Below are 15,191 nucleotides of genomic sequence, written 5' to 3' on the forward strand. Positions count from 1 at the left end.
TTTCTCATTATGATTGAGATTCCTGGTTCTTAGTGTGATTAGTGATTTTCAGTTAAAACCCTGGGCATTTTGAGTATTTTGTTATGAGATTCCAAATTTCACCTAAGCCTTCCATCTTGGTTGGCTTTCTCTGACATCACTCCAGAAGAAGAATTGGGGGATGACACCTCGTTAGACCCAGGCAGGTATAAGTTTGGGTTCTCCATATGGCTCCTTGTTACTGCTGGGCTTACACTTCCTGGTAGGTAAATTTCTAATTATTTCCATTAATAAGGTTTAATCATTATGCCTACATTGTATCTATTGCTGTCTTATTTTCTTTGTGTTTAAAAACGTACTCCTGAAGCTAATATTCTCTGTTTGGAGGCCAGTAGGGAACATTTGCAAATATAAGAGCCAGTGGCTCTTAAGTTTTGAAGTTACTAATAACAATGATGCCTATCATCTCTGCATGCCCTTTTGCTTTCCCTCCCACCTGCCCACATATTAAAAAGCCATTAGGCTTTGTGACCTAACCATGGAAAGGCTTCACGGGGCTTCTGGAGGGCCCTGCCCCACCAAATGTACAAAATGTTATGTGTATATTTTGCTCTGGTGAGTCAGTGTTCTCATCAGCCTCCTAATCAAGGCCATGACTAAAGAGGTTAAGAATCACGAAAGCAGATTAAGAAATAAGAACAACAGAACTGCATACACTGAGTTGGCCATTGTTGGGGGCTGAATATCAGGGTGCAGGCTAGAGTAGACAGAGACCATAGCAGCTGTCATTGAGATCCTCTGGATGTGCTGTAATTGCTGATAATCATAGCAATGAACGGAGCAATGTCTGGGACATGCGGTCAGCACTCCCTGCTCAGATTAAGAAAAGCTAAAAAGACTTCCAAAAATGCTTCCACGAAATGAAATGAGAAGAGGAAGGAAAAAGAAGTGTAGTATAAGAAGTTATTTTGTTTTTTTGAGAAGTTTTTGCTATAGGGCATGTGTGCTCTCCAGAAAGACAGAGAGACAGAAAGCGAGAAATCAATCCCCAGAGAAATGGCCATGCCACAATCCCTTCTCCTCCATTCTTGTCTTGGGCACACATGCACACCTGCACAACATGCGTTTAAGCCATGAGTTCAGGACTCAAACTGCAATCGGCTACATGGGAGTCCAGAGACACAGCCATTACGCCAACTGCTAGTCTCTGTAGTACAAGTTTTAATCTAAATTTTTTTCCCTTTTTTTGGGCAGGGCTTTGCTATAGGGCACATGCACTTGCCAGAAAGACAGAGAGAGAGAGAGAGAGACAGAGAGACAGAAAGCGAGAAATCACCCCCCAGGGACATGGCCATGCCGCAATCCCTTCTCCTCCATTCTCCTCTTGTGATCTTGGGCACACACGCACATGCGCCCGGCGTGAGTTTAAGACACTGGGTCAAGGACTCGAACTGCGGTCGACTAAATGGGAGTCCAGCGACATAGCCATTATGCTAACTACTGGTCCTGAGTTTTAATCTAAATTTAAAAATGGTTATGGAGAAGAAAAAAGTCCAACTTTTATAGGCTCATTGATGACTGCCCAGATGGGGATAGCGTCCGTAAGATCCAAGAAGTCAAATTAGTGGCAAACAAAATCTTTCCAAGAAATAAGTGGGAAGAAATGAAAGTAGATTAGAGATAAGAGAAAGCAGAAGAGAAGCACTGTGAAGGGGCCTCAGGACTATCTTGTGGCAGCAGTCACAAGCATTCCAGCTGAGTCCAGTGGAGATGGAAGCTTAAACCAAATCAGAGCTGGGCTAAGTGGATTCCTTTCTTGGAAGAGGCTGAAGCCTTATTAAATTTGCAAAAAATTTCTGTTCTAAAGCTTTTCTGATTTCTATTACAAACTCTGTCTCTGCAAACTTTCTTCAAGCTCTCTCATTCCATTATTTCCAGGGTCTCTATGCTTAAAGAGAACATCAATTTCACAGGCAAAAACCATAGCTACCCTTTCCTCTCTCTATAGGTTACCTGAGTCCTGAGAAAGCTCAGGAAAGACACTTTCTGCAGAAAAAAAGACTTGCTTTTAGACTCTCAGGTCAAATGAATTCTCACAGAGATGGACATGTTCAGGCCATCCTTCTGCTAGTAAATGCTTAGCAAAGGTCAAAAGATCTGGTCCATTAGCTATATATAGCTAAAAGAACAGGTCCAGGGTAGGACTTTCAAAATCTTCTAGTCATTAAAAAAAATCCATTCATTCAAGCATGTAATTAATGTGACTTGCTGTGTTTGGGGTATTTGTGTCTGTGTTAGGTGGCACCAGGAGACCCAAAATGTATGTAAGTCAGGGTACCCTGAGGAAATTCTACCTACCTTGGGGAAACAAAAGACACCTATGAGAACTACTGGGGAGTTGTTACATAACATAGCTGTTCGATAGTGAACCACCCTCTAATCCCAAACTGCCAACACAAGCACTAAAGGGGCAAGCTAGTGGGAGAATTTCAGAATGAGAGTTCCTACAACAAAAAAATAATCCTTAATAGTCTCAAGTGCTTGCAACTGGCAAAGTACTCTTAAATACACTGTCTTCTTTACTTCTGAAAACAATTCTAAGGGATAGGTATTATCCTCATTTTAAAAATAAAATAATATTCGGAAAGACTAAGTGGCTTAATTCAAGTCATAAAAGGAGTTAATGGTGAGACCAACCTGATCCCACTGACTCTAAATCCGAACCCTCTTTCTACTACACCATACTGCTAGAAGTGTACGTTTGCTTCTCAGTTGAGGATAATTAACATTAATAGGAAGTTTGAGACAAGACCATGATTTAACTTCAGGCCTCTTGACAGACATAGAGATGCTGCTCCCATAATATCTTTCATTTGACAGCTATGAGTCCATGCTTGGGCTGATCTTTAGTACTAAAAAAAGTAGATGCTAAAATGATCATCAAGGGAGGCTTCTGCAAGAGGTGAGGCAACCTCACAAGAAAAATGGGATGACGACAACAGAAATGGGCATAAATGGTATAAATGGTATAGAAGGTCATCAAAGTGCTGGTAAAGGCCAGGACTGCCAGCCCAGGCCACATTATCCCATAAACCCATACTTAGATGTCTGCCTGGGTTTGTTCAGGCTTACCTTGGTAGCTAAGGGTAGTAGATTCCTTCTTCAAGAGTTCATGAAATAGCAATGACAAAAGCTTCACATAAAAAACAGAAAGGATCCAAATCTCTGATTTCTCTCCCACATTTTCCTCTGGATTAGCATTTATTAGATTTGAAGGGATTTCTACATACCAAGTCTTACTAGAGAGCCTCATCTATGTAATTGGTCCAGTCCAGAGGAAAAGAACAGAGCCTTGGATTCTAGCCTAGATTTAATGACTTGTTCTTATGTCTGTCTCTTCCACTAAATTGTATGGACAATACTGGGCCTTATTCAGAGTAATAGAGGCATTTAATCAACATGTTGTGAATTAACCACATAAACTAAACCTGGCTTTGCCTCCGCATAACTTCAGACAGGCTCTTGCGTGTCTCCAAGCCTTAGCTCCTTTATTTTATTTTCCAGTTGCCAAAGGGCATATGCACTTGCCAGAGAGAGACAGAGAGTGAGAAAGCACTCCCCCCCACTGGAGTGTGGTCATGCCACAATCTCTTCTCCATTTCTCCATCTCGTCAAGATTTGGGTCATGTATGCACATTCACCCATGTGTTTTTCCAGGTATTGGAGCCAAGATTCCAACTATGGTCAGCCATGTGGGATTTGGCTCCCTTAATCACTAGGCAACACAGATGACCCTCCTTCATTTTTCAAATAGAAATGAAAAACGTCTGTCCCACTGACCTCATATGGTTGTCAGAGAGCCAAGTAGATCATATATAGATAAGTAGTACTAAACATAAAGGATTACTCTGATATTTTATGAAACACCTATCTGCAGGTGACCTTGGGATGGACACAACATATACTTGGGAAACAACTGTTCTGACAAAGTGTTCATATAGTAGAACAAGTATTTTATTTTTTTTAGTATTTTATTTATTTAATTAATTTATTTATTATTACTTTTCACAGGAGTTTTTGCCAAAGAAAGACAGAGAGAGAGAAAAGGAGAATGAGAAAGCAAGCCACCAGGTCTGGGACACAAACCACAGTTGGCCGTGTGGGAATTCAAGCGCCTTAACCACTACGCCACCTGGTAGCCCCCCTCAACAAGTATTTTCTACTTGGCTGATTTGACTGGCTGACAAGTACTAGCCAAATTAGAAAAAGAATGTTTTCCTCAGACTATAAGCGGCTACTTTGTATTCTTTGGGAACAGCTAGACCTTAGATCTACCCTGAGTAACCCTGATGCAGGGCCTGATCCTTCCACTATAGTTTTCTGCAGAGAAAGGCAGCCTACTACCACCTGGGCCAGATGAACACTGCCTTTGGAAGGCCATAAATAGAGAGAAAGGGAGTTCTGCCCTGGTGGGAAGGCTAGGACAGCAGGGAACCCTGGGCTACTCTGAGCAGAGAATACTTTCTAAGAGGGCAAAAATACACATTGCTCTTTAACAAGGGGTTCCAAATACAGACCTAGTTCACCCATTTGCTTTCTTAACACTTATTGCTAGGACTTTATTGACCTCCCCACCTCCATATTCCCCCTATAATGATTATTTCCTAAGTTGCAGACATTTTGCATAGTACTAAGCTGGTTATAAAGACAACCACACAGATCTCACACAGACCTCACCGTCTACCGGTGGTAGGGGTGGGATGGGTCATCTATACAATGGGTAAGTACACCTACCACAATGTGAGAAGTGCTCTACTGACTGGATGAGCAGAGTTATAGGAATACAAGGGAAAAAAATGACACTGGAGCTGGGCCTTAAGGGATCATGAGAGCTCTGCCAGGCCCAGGGGTGTGGTGGGGATGGCATTCAGGCAGAGGAGATAGCTTTATAGAGACCTAGGAGTGAGGTTCAGAGTAACAGTGGGCAGTGAGAGGGAGCACAGTGGGTAGTGGATGTGTGGGGACAGGGAGAGAGATGGAGCAGGGAGAGGTCATGGGCTACAAAGGGGGAAGACAAATGGAGGGTCAAGGGTCTTGTCTGACATGCAAGGAATGTGGCTGCATTCTAGGGGCAGTGGGTGGGAGGCATGAAGAAAGATGATGTGGTCACTGTGCGGTAGGGACAGGTGAGTGGTGTTCTCAGAGGCAGTTTGCACCAGTTTGCAAGAGTGACTTTTGACATTATTTCAAGTTTTGTGAGCTAGTTGATTTTATATCGGTAGTTTAAAATCAAGTCACTGTGGGCATGTTTATACAGAAACTGGCAAACATCACAAATCAGGTTTTTTCCAGAGCTGGATGTTAAATACCAGTACACTGTGGGCACCTGTGTGCATGTGTACACACACACACACACACACGTGTGTGTGTAGAGTTGCTAATAAATTACAAAGAAGAGGCCCAGCAAAAGCCAGAAAAGGGTGTATCAGGCAGAAGTACATGAGATCTTGGCACACTCACCAGCCTCAGATTCTTCATTGCTTGGGGAAACATGCCTTGATGTAACTGCAGCTTGCCAACCTTCATTACTTGCACACCTCTGACGGGATGGCTTCCTGGGAAGAAAATCCTGCAAGAAACCAAATGGCAAACAGTGTCAGTGGCCCTCACCTTTGCAGTCAGCATTTTATCAGGAGACTGAAAGTGGGAGCAAACACTGGCTGTGAATGTTAATGAGTGACTGTTAGGAAATTAGCTTTGCAAGCCAGGAGAATGCAATACTGAGGGGAATTAACACATTACCGTCTCCAGTTCCCCAGAAAGCTTAGCATTAGGGAAGAAAAAAGATAAAAAGAAAGGACTGGAATATCTCTTTAATAAAAACTAAAGAAGATAAACGAAAGTTTAAACCTGTGCATTTATATTCGGGAGGAGGGTGACAGAGACCAGGGACTAATATTATCTTCCATCCTCTTTCATGAATCTCCAGCACTAGCACAGTCCTAGAACAGGAGATAGTCTCTCAATATATATTTTTTGAGTAAATGAATGAAAGTTTTCATGATTGCCCAATTAGATACTACCATGCCCCCACCCCTCTTTACTTCAAAGCCCTTTGATTAAATCTCAGTTACAGAGTTCATCATGGTCCACCTTTCTCATAGGCACTTGTGTATTTATTTCATCATCTCTATGGACTACAATGCTTTTATTAAGGGTATCTCACCAGTGTCCTCCATGACATCTTGCACGCAGGAAGAACTCAAAAGATACTCAATCTCTTCACGTTATATCAGATAGAGCAGGGTGCCATAGTAAACTATGATTCAGATCCCATGAGGAGCTGTATTACTTCATTTCAGCTCCATCAGAATGTTCTAGACTAGATTCAACAGAACATGTGCTGTTTTCCCTTTTACCTGACAAGCCCTCCTCTTAGAGGAGGACACTTAGCTCCTGCTGCGTATGCCTGATCATACGTGAAGTTGGGGAAGTATCACACTGGATATATGTGAGTTTTTCCCATAAGGCCCAACCGATCCCATTAAACACAAGGAAACATTCAAATAAGACTTAAAACAGTATTACAGGATGGGGCATATTTAGTACCCAGTCGGGTGTACCTCAGTAAATGCTTAGACATTCCAATCAAATTTGTTACGTTGGACTGAGAAAACAATACAGGAGTTTTGAAGAGAGATAGGTGACTGATGGTTGGTTGGTCTAGAAAAGGCTTTCTGAGGGAGGAAATAGGACTTAAACCAGCTCCCAAAAATTCATAAAGGCTTGGCTGAGGTAGGTTGTGGGGGGAAGAAAGTGCATCCAAACTGGTAGACAGACAAGTAACTCCAAACACTGCTTCTCCGGAGATGATAAGAACCTGCCTGAGAATATTGACAAGATAATCCTAGAAGCCATCACCTATATCTGGTTTGTCCTTTTCATTTATGAACCCGGGGAAGCCACATTGAAGCTCTACTATGTAACAAAGATGAGGTAGATTTACCCGGAAAGACAAGTATGTTCTCTGACCAGTGTGAATTTCTCTATAAACCACTCCCTTTCTCTGAGCTTCAATTCTTCTGCTCATGAAATCTGATATAGAAATTTCTTTCATTCACGTTCTTAGAAAAGTGGAAAGCAGTACCTGGGAGGAAAGTATTTAAATCCACAGAAGGCTGGCCAGGTCTCTTTTAAAGAACTCGAAAGGGAGGAGGAAGGGGGAAAAACAAAGGAGACACCTGGGTCCTGGATTTTTCTTCATCTCTTGAGTATGCCAAGAGGTCAATCACTTCACCTTTCACTCCTTACAAAATGAACATCATTATCTACTTGTGTGGAAAAAATGTTAAGATCCCCAGACAAAAGGTTTAAGTGTAGGACGCCATTATCAGAAGGTAATTGCCCTGGACACTTTCCTTGAAAAGCGCACCTGGATTTGAGATTTTATTTTATTACTATGAATGTGGCATTAATAAATTTAAAGGCCAAAAAGTAATTTTATACTAATAATCACTACACTAAGTGGATGTCTGTCATGTCATTTAGCAGGAGGAAAGAAAATCTTCAGTTCTACAATGGCAGAGAAAATGGTGCATAATTATGCCATGATGAGTACCTGCCCCTGTCACTTGAAGATGTTAAAAATGCAGTAGAGTTTAAGAAGGAGAGGGTGAGGAGGAAGTGTCCACAAGGGAAACTTCCATCGAAATATTTACAGAGACGTCTCAAGGCTCTGGCAGAAGTGCTAGCTGTGGGCCTGGTCTGTTTCTGGGGGCTCCCAGCTGACATTTGGAGTAAGAATTCAGATTGCTTGCTGGAATAGTATGCCAAGGACAGCTGGTGAAACTCAGTCCTGTTGGGAGCAGTGCTCCGCCAAGAGTGCAGGCTTTCCTCCACCTTATCATGCCCATGCGTGACAGTGATGAGAGAGGACCTGCAATCACAGGTCCTCTGTCCACAGCCTTCATCACAGGGCTGTGATTCCAACTCAAGGCCCGGCTGCAAGCCTGATGAGAGATGGGATCAGGCACGCCTGAGGGCTGAAGGGACTAAAACAGAAATTTAAGTGACAAATTGAAGGAAAGGGACACCTACAAGATGCCAAGTTCTGGGCTCAGTGCCATAAGAGATTCAGAGAAGTCCATGGTGAGTCCTTGACCTTGGTTAGTATGTATTAATGGAGTTAAGTTGCAGGAATGAGTCAAATTAAGCCATGATACTAAAAGGAAAGTGAGCCCCACGAGACCCTGACATAGGTCAGGGGTGTTCCAGCTGGGACCACAGTGATCAGGGGAGTGGCAGAGCTAAAGCTGGCTTAGACCAGAGGAGCTGATGGAATCCTGGAGCAAATGTGTGGGGCATGGGAAAGGATGGGTTGCACTGGCAACAGTATAGGTGGCCAAATGCAAAGGGCCAGTGAGCACGTAGGTCTGGCCAGTGGAGGAAGGACAGAGGGGAGGTTCACTTAAAGGCAGGCTGTTCAGAGGCATAAATGCAAAGCTAGTAAGCTTGGGCTTCTCTTGCAGGGAGTGAGGCACTATCGAAGGGGGCTAAGAATATTTCATCAGAAGAGGAAACAAAGAGAATTGAAAAGGAGATCCTGGAGGCAAAGAGACTTGAGGTAGGATGTGGCCATGAGAACAGAAAAGAAGGATTTAGTGCAAATGAGGTTTTACAGCTGAGACAACAGAACCTTGGGACCCACTCAGGTACAGTGGGGTCAGAGCCAACTCTGAGATTCAGAAACGAGAATGCCTCCACAAAAAAACTACAAGCACACTATAAGAACAAAATCATTTGAGAAGGTACTCTACTTGTTCAGGTGTAAATTTCCTTCTCGTAAATACGATACTAGCAATCACGTGTTCCCAATGCTGGGCTTAGAAGGGAGACTGCTCTTGGTGTTTCTGTGATGAATAAGTATATAAGAAAGAATGAGTTTAAACAAGCAGACAAGAGAAGGAAGCGCATGTACCAGCTTTAACTCAGAGCCAGAAGCATCAAGATCTTGTTGCCACATTTTACAAGGAGATTGAGAGTCACAGAACTGGAATGTCTCAAGTTAAAAGGACACAGAGAAGAAATATTTTATGGCCAGACCTCTGTTGATCTTGCTAGGGTTTTTTCTACATGATGCAATTACCAATCACATTGCTTCATTACAGCTCTGGCATTTACAGGACAGGGAAAAGCATTTACTGTTCAGCACTACTGCTATGGTTTGAACGTGTCCCCTCCAAAACTGAGGCGTTGAAACCTACTTGCCAACACAATGGTGTTATGGCATGGGACCTTTGAGAGGTGATTATGCCAGGAGGGCTCCTCCCCTCATGAATACAATTAAGGTCTTTATAAAAGAAGCTCCACACAGCATTTGGTTCATTGCTCTTCCATCTTCTGCCATGTGAGAATAGTTCCTCCCCTCCAGAAGATGCAGCAGCAAGATATCTTGGAAGCAGAGAACAGCTCTTACCAGACAACCCAAACTTCTGGCACATATATCTTGGAACTCCCAGTCTCCACAACTGTGGAAACAAATTTGTCTTTTTTTTTTTTATAAATTACCCAGTGTATGGCATTTTGTCATAGCAGCACAAAGACAACTAAAAGGGTCTTCAAGAAGTTCATGGAAATGAAAATTATGCATAGATTTCAAACAAAAATTTCTGCACCAAAACAAACATGTGGGACCAGCGGATGGCATAATGGTTATGTTGCTGGATTCCCTTAGAGTAGATCACGGTTCGAGTCCCAGACTTGGCAGCTTAAAACTGATACTGGGCGCATGTGTGTTTGTGCCCAGGATCTTGAGAGGAAAATGGAAGAGAAGGGATTCCAGGCATAGCCATTCCTACAGTGGGGTGATTTTTTTTTTTCCTCTCCAGTGAGTCCATGCGCCCTACAGCAAAAATCTCTCTCAAAAAAAAGGACTTTAATCCTATTTTTTCACAAATTTTTTGAAGTCTCCTTGTATTAAAAATAAATAAATAAAAAATGCAAAATACCTCTGAACCTAAAAGGAGTGTTTAACATTCCTGTTTAAATTTTCTTTAAGGGTAACTGAATAGCTTTAGTTGTATGAATTCTAGTTGATAAATGGGGATTAGTAATGAATCAGAAAAGTCATTTTGTAACTCCTGAAAAAATAAATGATCTAAGATAAAAGTATTACTTGGTAAAAGTGTGAGATGAAAGACTGATGGAGAATTTTATAGCAGCTGGATTAGGTTGTTTTCATCTGAATCCGTTGATCAACCTCAGAATCACTAACATGGTACAACCAGACATTAAAAGCTAACTGAGGTGATGCATTCGAAATTATGCCACACTACCGCTTTTCGCCAAGATGGCACTGAAAGTGAAGAGGGAGTTCCTGCCCCTCCCAAAGCTGAAGCTAAAGCAAAGGCTTTGAAGGCCGAGAAGGCAGGGCTGAAAGGCGTCCACAGCCACAAAAAAAAGAAGATCCCATACATCACCCACTTTCCGGAGGCCCAAGATTCTTTGGCTGTGGAGGCAGCCCAAACATCCTTGGAACAGCGCCCCCAGGAGAAACAAGCTTGACCACCATGCCATCACCAAGTTTCCCCTGACATGAAGTCTGCCATGAAGAAGACAGAAGACAACAACACACTTGTGTTCATTGTGGATGTCAAGGCCAACAAGCAACAGATCACACAGGCTGTGAAGAAGCTCTATGATATTGATGTGGCCAAGGTCAGCACCCTAATCAGGCCTGATGGAGAGAAGAAGGCGTATGTGCGACTGGCTCCTGATTAGGATGCTCTGGATGTTGCCAACAAAATTGGGGTCATCTAAACCGAGTCCAGCTGGCTAATTCTAAATACACACTTTTTCACCATTAAAAAAAGAAAGAAATTATTTTACACTACCTATACAGTGTCCTTGTCAAACAAACAAATAAAACCCATGCATTGAAACTTAATGAAGCCAATAAAGTTTAATTCCATTTGACAGGAAAATAAGCTATAGAAGCAGTAGTTGAAACCAAGATGTGCAAAATTTATAGAACCTTGACCCAAGTAAATAGCATGAAAAGAAAAAGATGGCGGAAGGAGAAGATGACTCAAGATTAAAATAGATTTATGAGCTATGAAAAATGTATTGTGCGGGAACCAGCAGTTAGCGTAATGGCTATGTCGCTGGACTCCCACGTAGTCAACCGCGGTTCGAGTCCCGGACCCGGTGGCTTAGAACTCACGCCGGGCGCGTGTGTGCGCGTGCCCAAGATCCCGAGAGGAGAATGAAGTAGAAGGGATTGTGGTGTGACATCCCCCCTGGGGGGTGATTTCTCGCTTTCTGTCTCTCTGTCTCTCTCTGTCTGGCGAGCGCACGCGCCCTATAGCAAAAACCTCTAAAAAAAATGTATTGTGTGGGCCTTGTACTAGTAACACAGGAATGCAGGTGTGCAGCAGTGTTTGGGCCCAGCACTCGCAGTGGGACATGGGTTCTTATCTCACGCTCACAAAAAATTAGAGATACGGACACATAGAGAGGGTATAGCAAGGTGAGGAGTTAATTGAAGGAGAGGGAAGGAGTCCCAGAAAATGGGTTGCCAGTGAAAAACTGAGGTGAGGGGTTTTATCTGTCAGTTCTTTAGACCCAGATCTCTAAATAAAAAACCACAAACACATGTAAAGTAGGAAAAGAGAAGTTTTAATAGAAAAGTAAAGATTTCTAATAGGAAGGAAATATACTCTCCATGCCTAAAAGGGAAGGGCAACTGCACTGGGCAGGAGGTTGGGTGTTACTGTTATCCTGGGGGTTGGTAATGAATATTTAGCAGGGGAAGGTCTGTCATAGTATCTGGCTTCTTTGGTTTCCCAGGCTTTTTCCTTAGCTGGCTGGTGCCTCTCTCTCAGGTGAGGAATTTAACTATCTGATCACACATGCCCAGGGTGGTCTTTGAAGGAATTAGCATTTGTACCTGGATGCACTGCCTGGATGTTGACTTAGTGTGCATCCATTTTCTATCACAGTGACTCTTCCTTGGGAATCCTGTCCTATTAGCCTCACTCAAACAAAATAACTGTAAAAAGGCACTTCTGAGCCAATTGAGGAGATCTGAACAAGAACACAAAGCAATACAAGGTACTGTGGGTGTAAGAAAATGCCCACAATTTTCAGAGATACAGACTGAAGTACATACACATGGATTACATGGCAATAGGACAAGTTTAACTTAAATACATTCAGCAGAATTTCTGTATCCAGTAATGGTGGATTAGCTTCTTTCAGATCAACTTCCTGCTAAGAGAAATAAAAAAATAAAAAATAAAAAAATAAAAAATAAAACATCTTTTTGAAGTTATCAAAGAGCCACTGAGAAAGCAGGATCTTGAAGAATGAAGATCATGGAAAAAAATGAAAGCTCAGGAAGGTGAACCTTAATATTCATTGCCACTTTTCCCTTTGATGATTTGAAAGTAGAGACCGAGAGGCTAACCAACTAAGCAATGTCTCAGCAGTCTTATAGATAAAAAGACACAGCAACTGGAGTCCAGGTCTCAATAATGATGAAAAAGAACCCTAGTAATCATCTTTGGCTTTCATTTATAACCCCCAAAGGCTACAATCTAGGAATAGTGCAGTAAGTAGCAAAAGACCAGCCATGATGCAGAATAAATCACTTCCAATCCTGATTGGAATAAAGGTATCTACCCTGACTGCCAGAGGCAAAAGTAAACCTATCTGAAAGAGATTGCATCATTCTGAGCCTCAAATTCTCTCTTCAGTTTTTGTATGCAATGTCCTGTATTCAGTAAAATTATAACCAGGCATATGAAAAGATAAGAACTGTCTGAAAACCAAGAGAAAAGACACACATAATGAAACAGACCTAACAAGTACTAAAAAATTGAAGTTCTCATACTCAGAGTTTAAAATAACTGCAATAGATATGTCTGAAAACTTGAATAATGGAAAAGAATTTCAGAAGAAAATCAGAAATTACATTAAAAAATTACTAAGGCAGGGACCAGCAGATGAAGTAATGATTATATCATTGGACTCCCACATGGTTGACCACAGTTCAGGTCCTGGACACGGTGGCTTGAACTCATGCTGGGCACATGTGTTAGTGTGCCCAAGATCCTGAGAGGAGAATGGAGGAGAAGAGATTGCAGCATGGCCATCCTCCATTGGGTGTGTGTGTGTGTGTGTGTGTGTGGGTGTGTGTGTATGTGTGATTTCTCTTGTCTCTCTGTCTCTATCTTTCTGGTGAGCACACAAGCCCTATAGCAAAAATCATTCTTTAAAAAATTCCTAAAGGAAATTCTAGAACTGAAAAATAGAAAACTAAAATTAAGAACTTATGAATTTACTATCAGATAAAACACAGCTGAGGAAAAAATTAGTAGATTGGAAGGTAGGTAAAATAATATATCTACCATGGGGCCAGCAGATGGTGTAGTATTTGTTGCTGGACTCCTACATGGTCAATCACAGTTTGAGACTCGAATCCGGTGGCTTAAAACTCACATTGGGTGCATGTGTGTGCATGCCCAAGATCCTGGAAGGACAATGGAGGTGAAAGGGTTGCAGCATGGCCATTTCATCTGGAGCAGGATTTCTCACTTTCCCTCTCACTGTCTCTGTCTCTCTCCAGCGAGTGCGCATACCCAAAACAAAAACCTCTAAAAAAAAAGTATAATAAAAAAAGAATATATCTACCATAAGACATGAAGAGATAATGGAATTGAAAACATGCAAACTTAGCATGTTATGTTAAGGGGCATCTCAAATGAGAGAAGGTAAAGAAAAGGGCAGAAGCAGTATATGGTTTAGCCATAATGGTTTAAAAACTAATGAAAGAAAGATTCAGGAATTCTAAGAACTACGGGAAGAATAACAAGTGGAATAGTATAACTACGGGTACATCGTATAACTTTGAGGTCCTGGGTAACAGAAGACTGAGCTCAGTGTTTACCCAACATAATGGGATCTTATAGCAAATCTTCTATTTTTGCTGTTTTATCTGAAATGGAAAGTTAAGAGGTGACTGTAGAAAAAAGACATTATTATACTCAAGAGTCACAGTAAACCTGACAAGTAGAAGCCAGAAGACAGTAGAATGTTTTCAATGTACCTAAAAAATAATCATTCTCAGTCTAGTATTCTACATCCTGAAAGATAATTTTCAAGAGGATGAAGGAGCATCTGGTGGAGTAGCAGCATTTAAATGTAATCCTCTGCATAGCAATCCCACATGGGGAGGTTTCTAGCTCAAGTTCAGAGACTGTCCACAATATGCTGGGCACATGGCTGCCTATGTTCTGAGGGTGGCTGAGTCTGACAGTGGATTGTGACATCAAGATCCTATTGGGGTGTAACTGTAACTGACCTTGCAATTTGAGTTCTGGACCAGTGGCTTGAAAAATACAGCAGATGTATATACATGCATGTCAAAAATCCTGTCAGGATGGAGAAGGAATTGTGGGAGAACCATGCCCATTGGGGGGGGGGTGCTTCCTCTCCGCCTCTCTTTCTCTCTGATCACATATTATATAAAATAAAAAGTAGAATGGGGATTAAATAAAAACATCCTTAGACAAACATGTCACTAGCAGATTCTCACAAAAGGAATTTCTAATATTCTGAGTAGAAAAAAAAGTGCTTTCAGATGGTTGGTCTAAGTAAAACAATAATTGCTTGTGGGTCAAAATATGATAAAGATTAAAATACACATGGGGCCAGCAGGTGGCATGTGCTGGACTCCCACATGGCTAACCATACTTCAAGTCCCAGACTTGGAGGCTTGAAAAATCACACTAGGGGGAAGAGTAGATGGCATAGTGGTTACATCATTGTATTCCCACACAGCTGACTTCTGTTCAAGTCCTGGACCCAGCAGCTTGAAACTCATGCCAGGCACATGTGCATGTGTGCCTAAAATCTTGAGAGGAGACTGAAAGAGAAGGGAATGCAGCATGGTCATCCCCCCATCCAGGGAGGTGATTTTTCGCTTTCTGTGTCTCTGTCTCTCCAGCAAGTGCATGCCCCCTATGGCAAAAATCTCTCTTTCAGTTAAAGAGGAAAGAAAAGGAAAGGAAAGGAAAGGAAAGGAAAGGCAAGGAAAGGAAAGGAAAGGAAAGGAAAGGAAAAGTAAATCACACTGGGCATGTATATATGCATGGCCAAAATCTCAAGAGGAGAATGGAAGGGAAAGGATTATGGTGTGGCCATCCCTACTG

The 15,191-nt window shown here is 42.0% G+C and overlaps 1 protein-coding gene across 1 annotated transcript in view; it reads right to left on the reverse strand.

Moving 5' to 3' along the window:
• The window catches only part of SMYD3 (SET and MYND domain containing 3), an 822,936-nt gene that overhangs the window by 11,231 nt on the left and 796,514 nt on the right, over positions 1 to 15,191 (reverse strand). Inside the window, exon 11 of the mRNA XM_006157236.2 lies at positions 5,500 to 5,608. Within this exon, the coding sequence (XP_006157298.1) occupies positions 5,500 to 5,608 (109 nt within the window). The remainder of the gene's footprint in view (positions 1 to 5,499; positions 5,609 to 15,191) is intronic.

Source organism: Tupaia chinensis, unplaced genomic scaffold (assembly GCF_000334495.1).
Source record: "Tupaia chinensis unplaced genomic scaffold, TupChi_1.0 Scaffold000532_1, whole genome shotgun sequence".
Taxonomy (NCBI): Eukaryota; Metazoa; Chordata; class Mammalia; order Scandentia; family Tupaiidae; genus Tupaia; species Tupaia belangeri.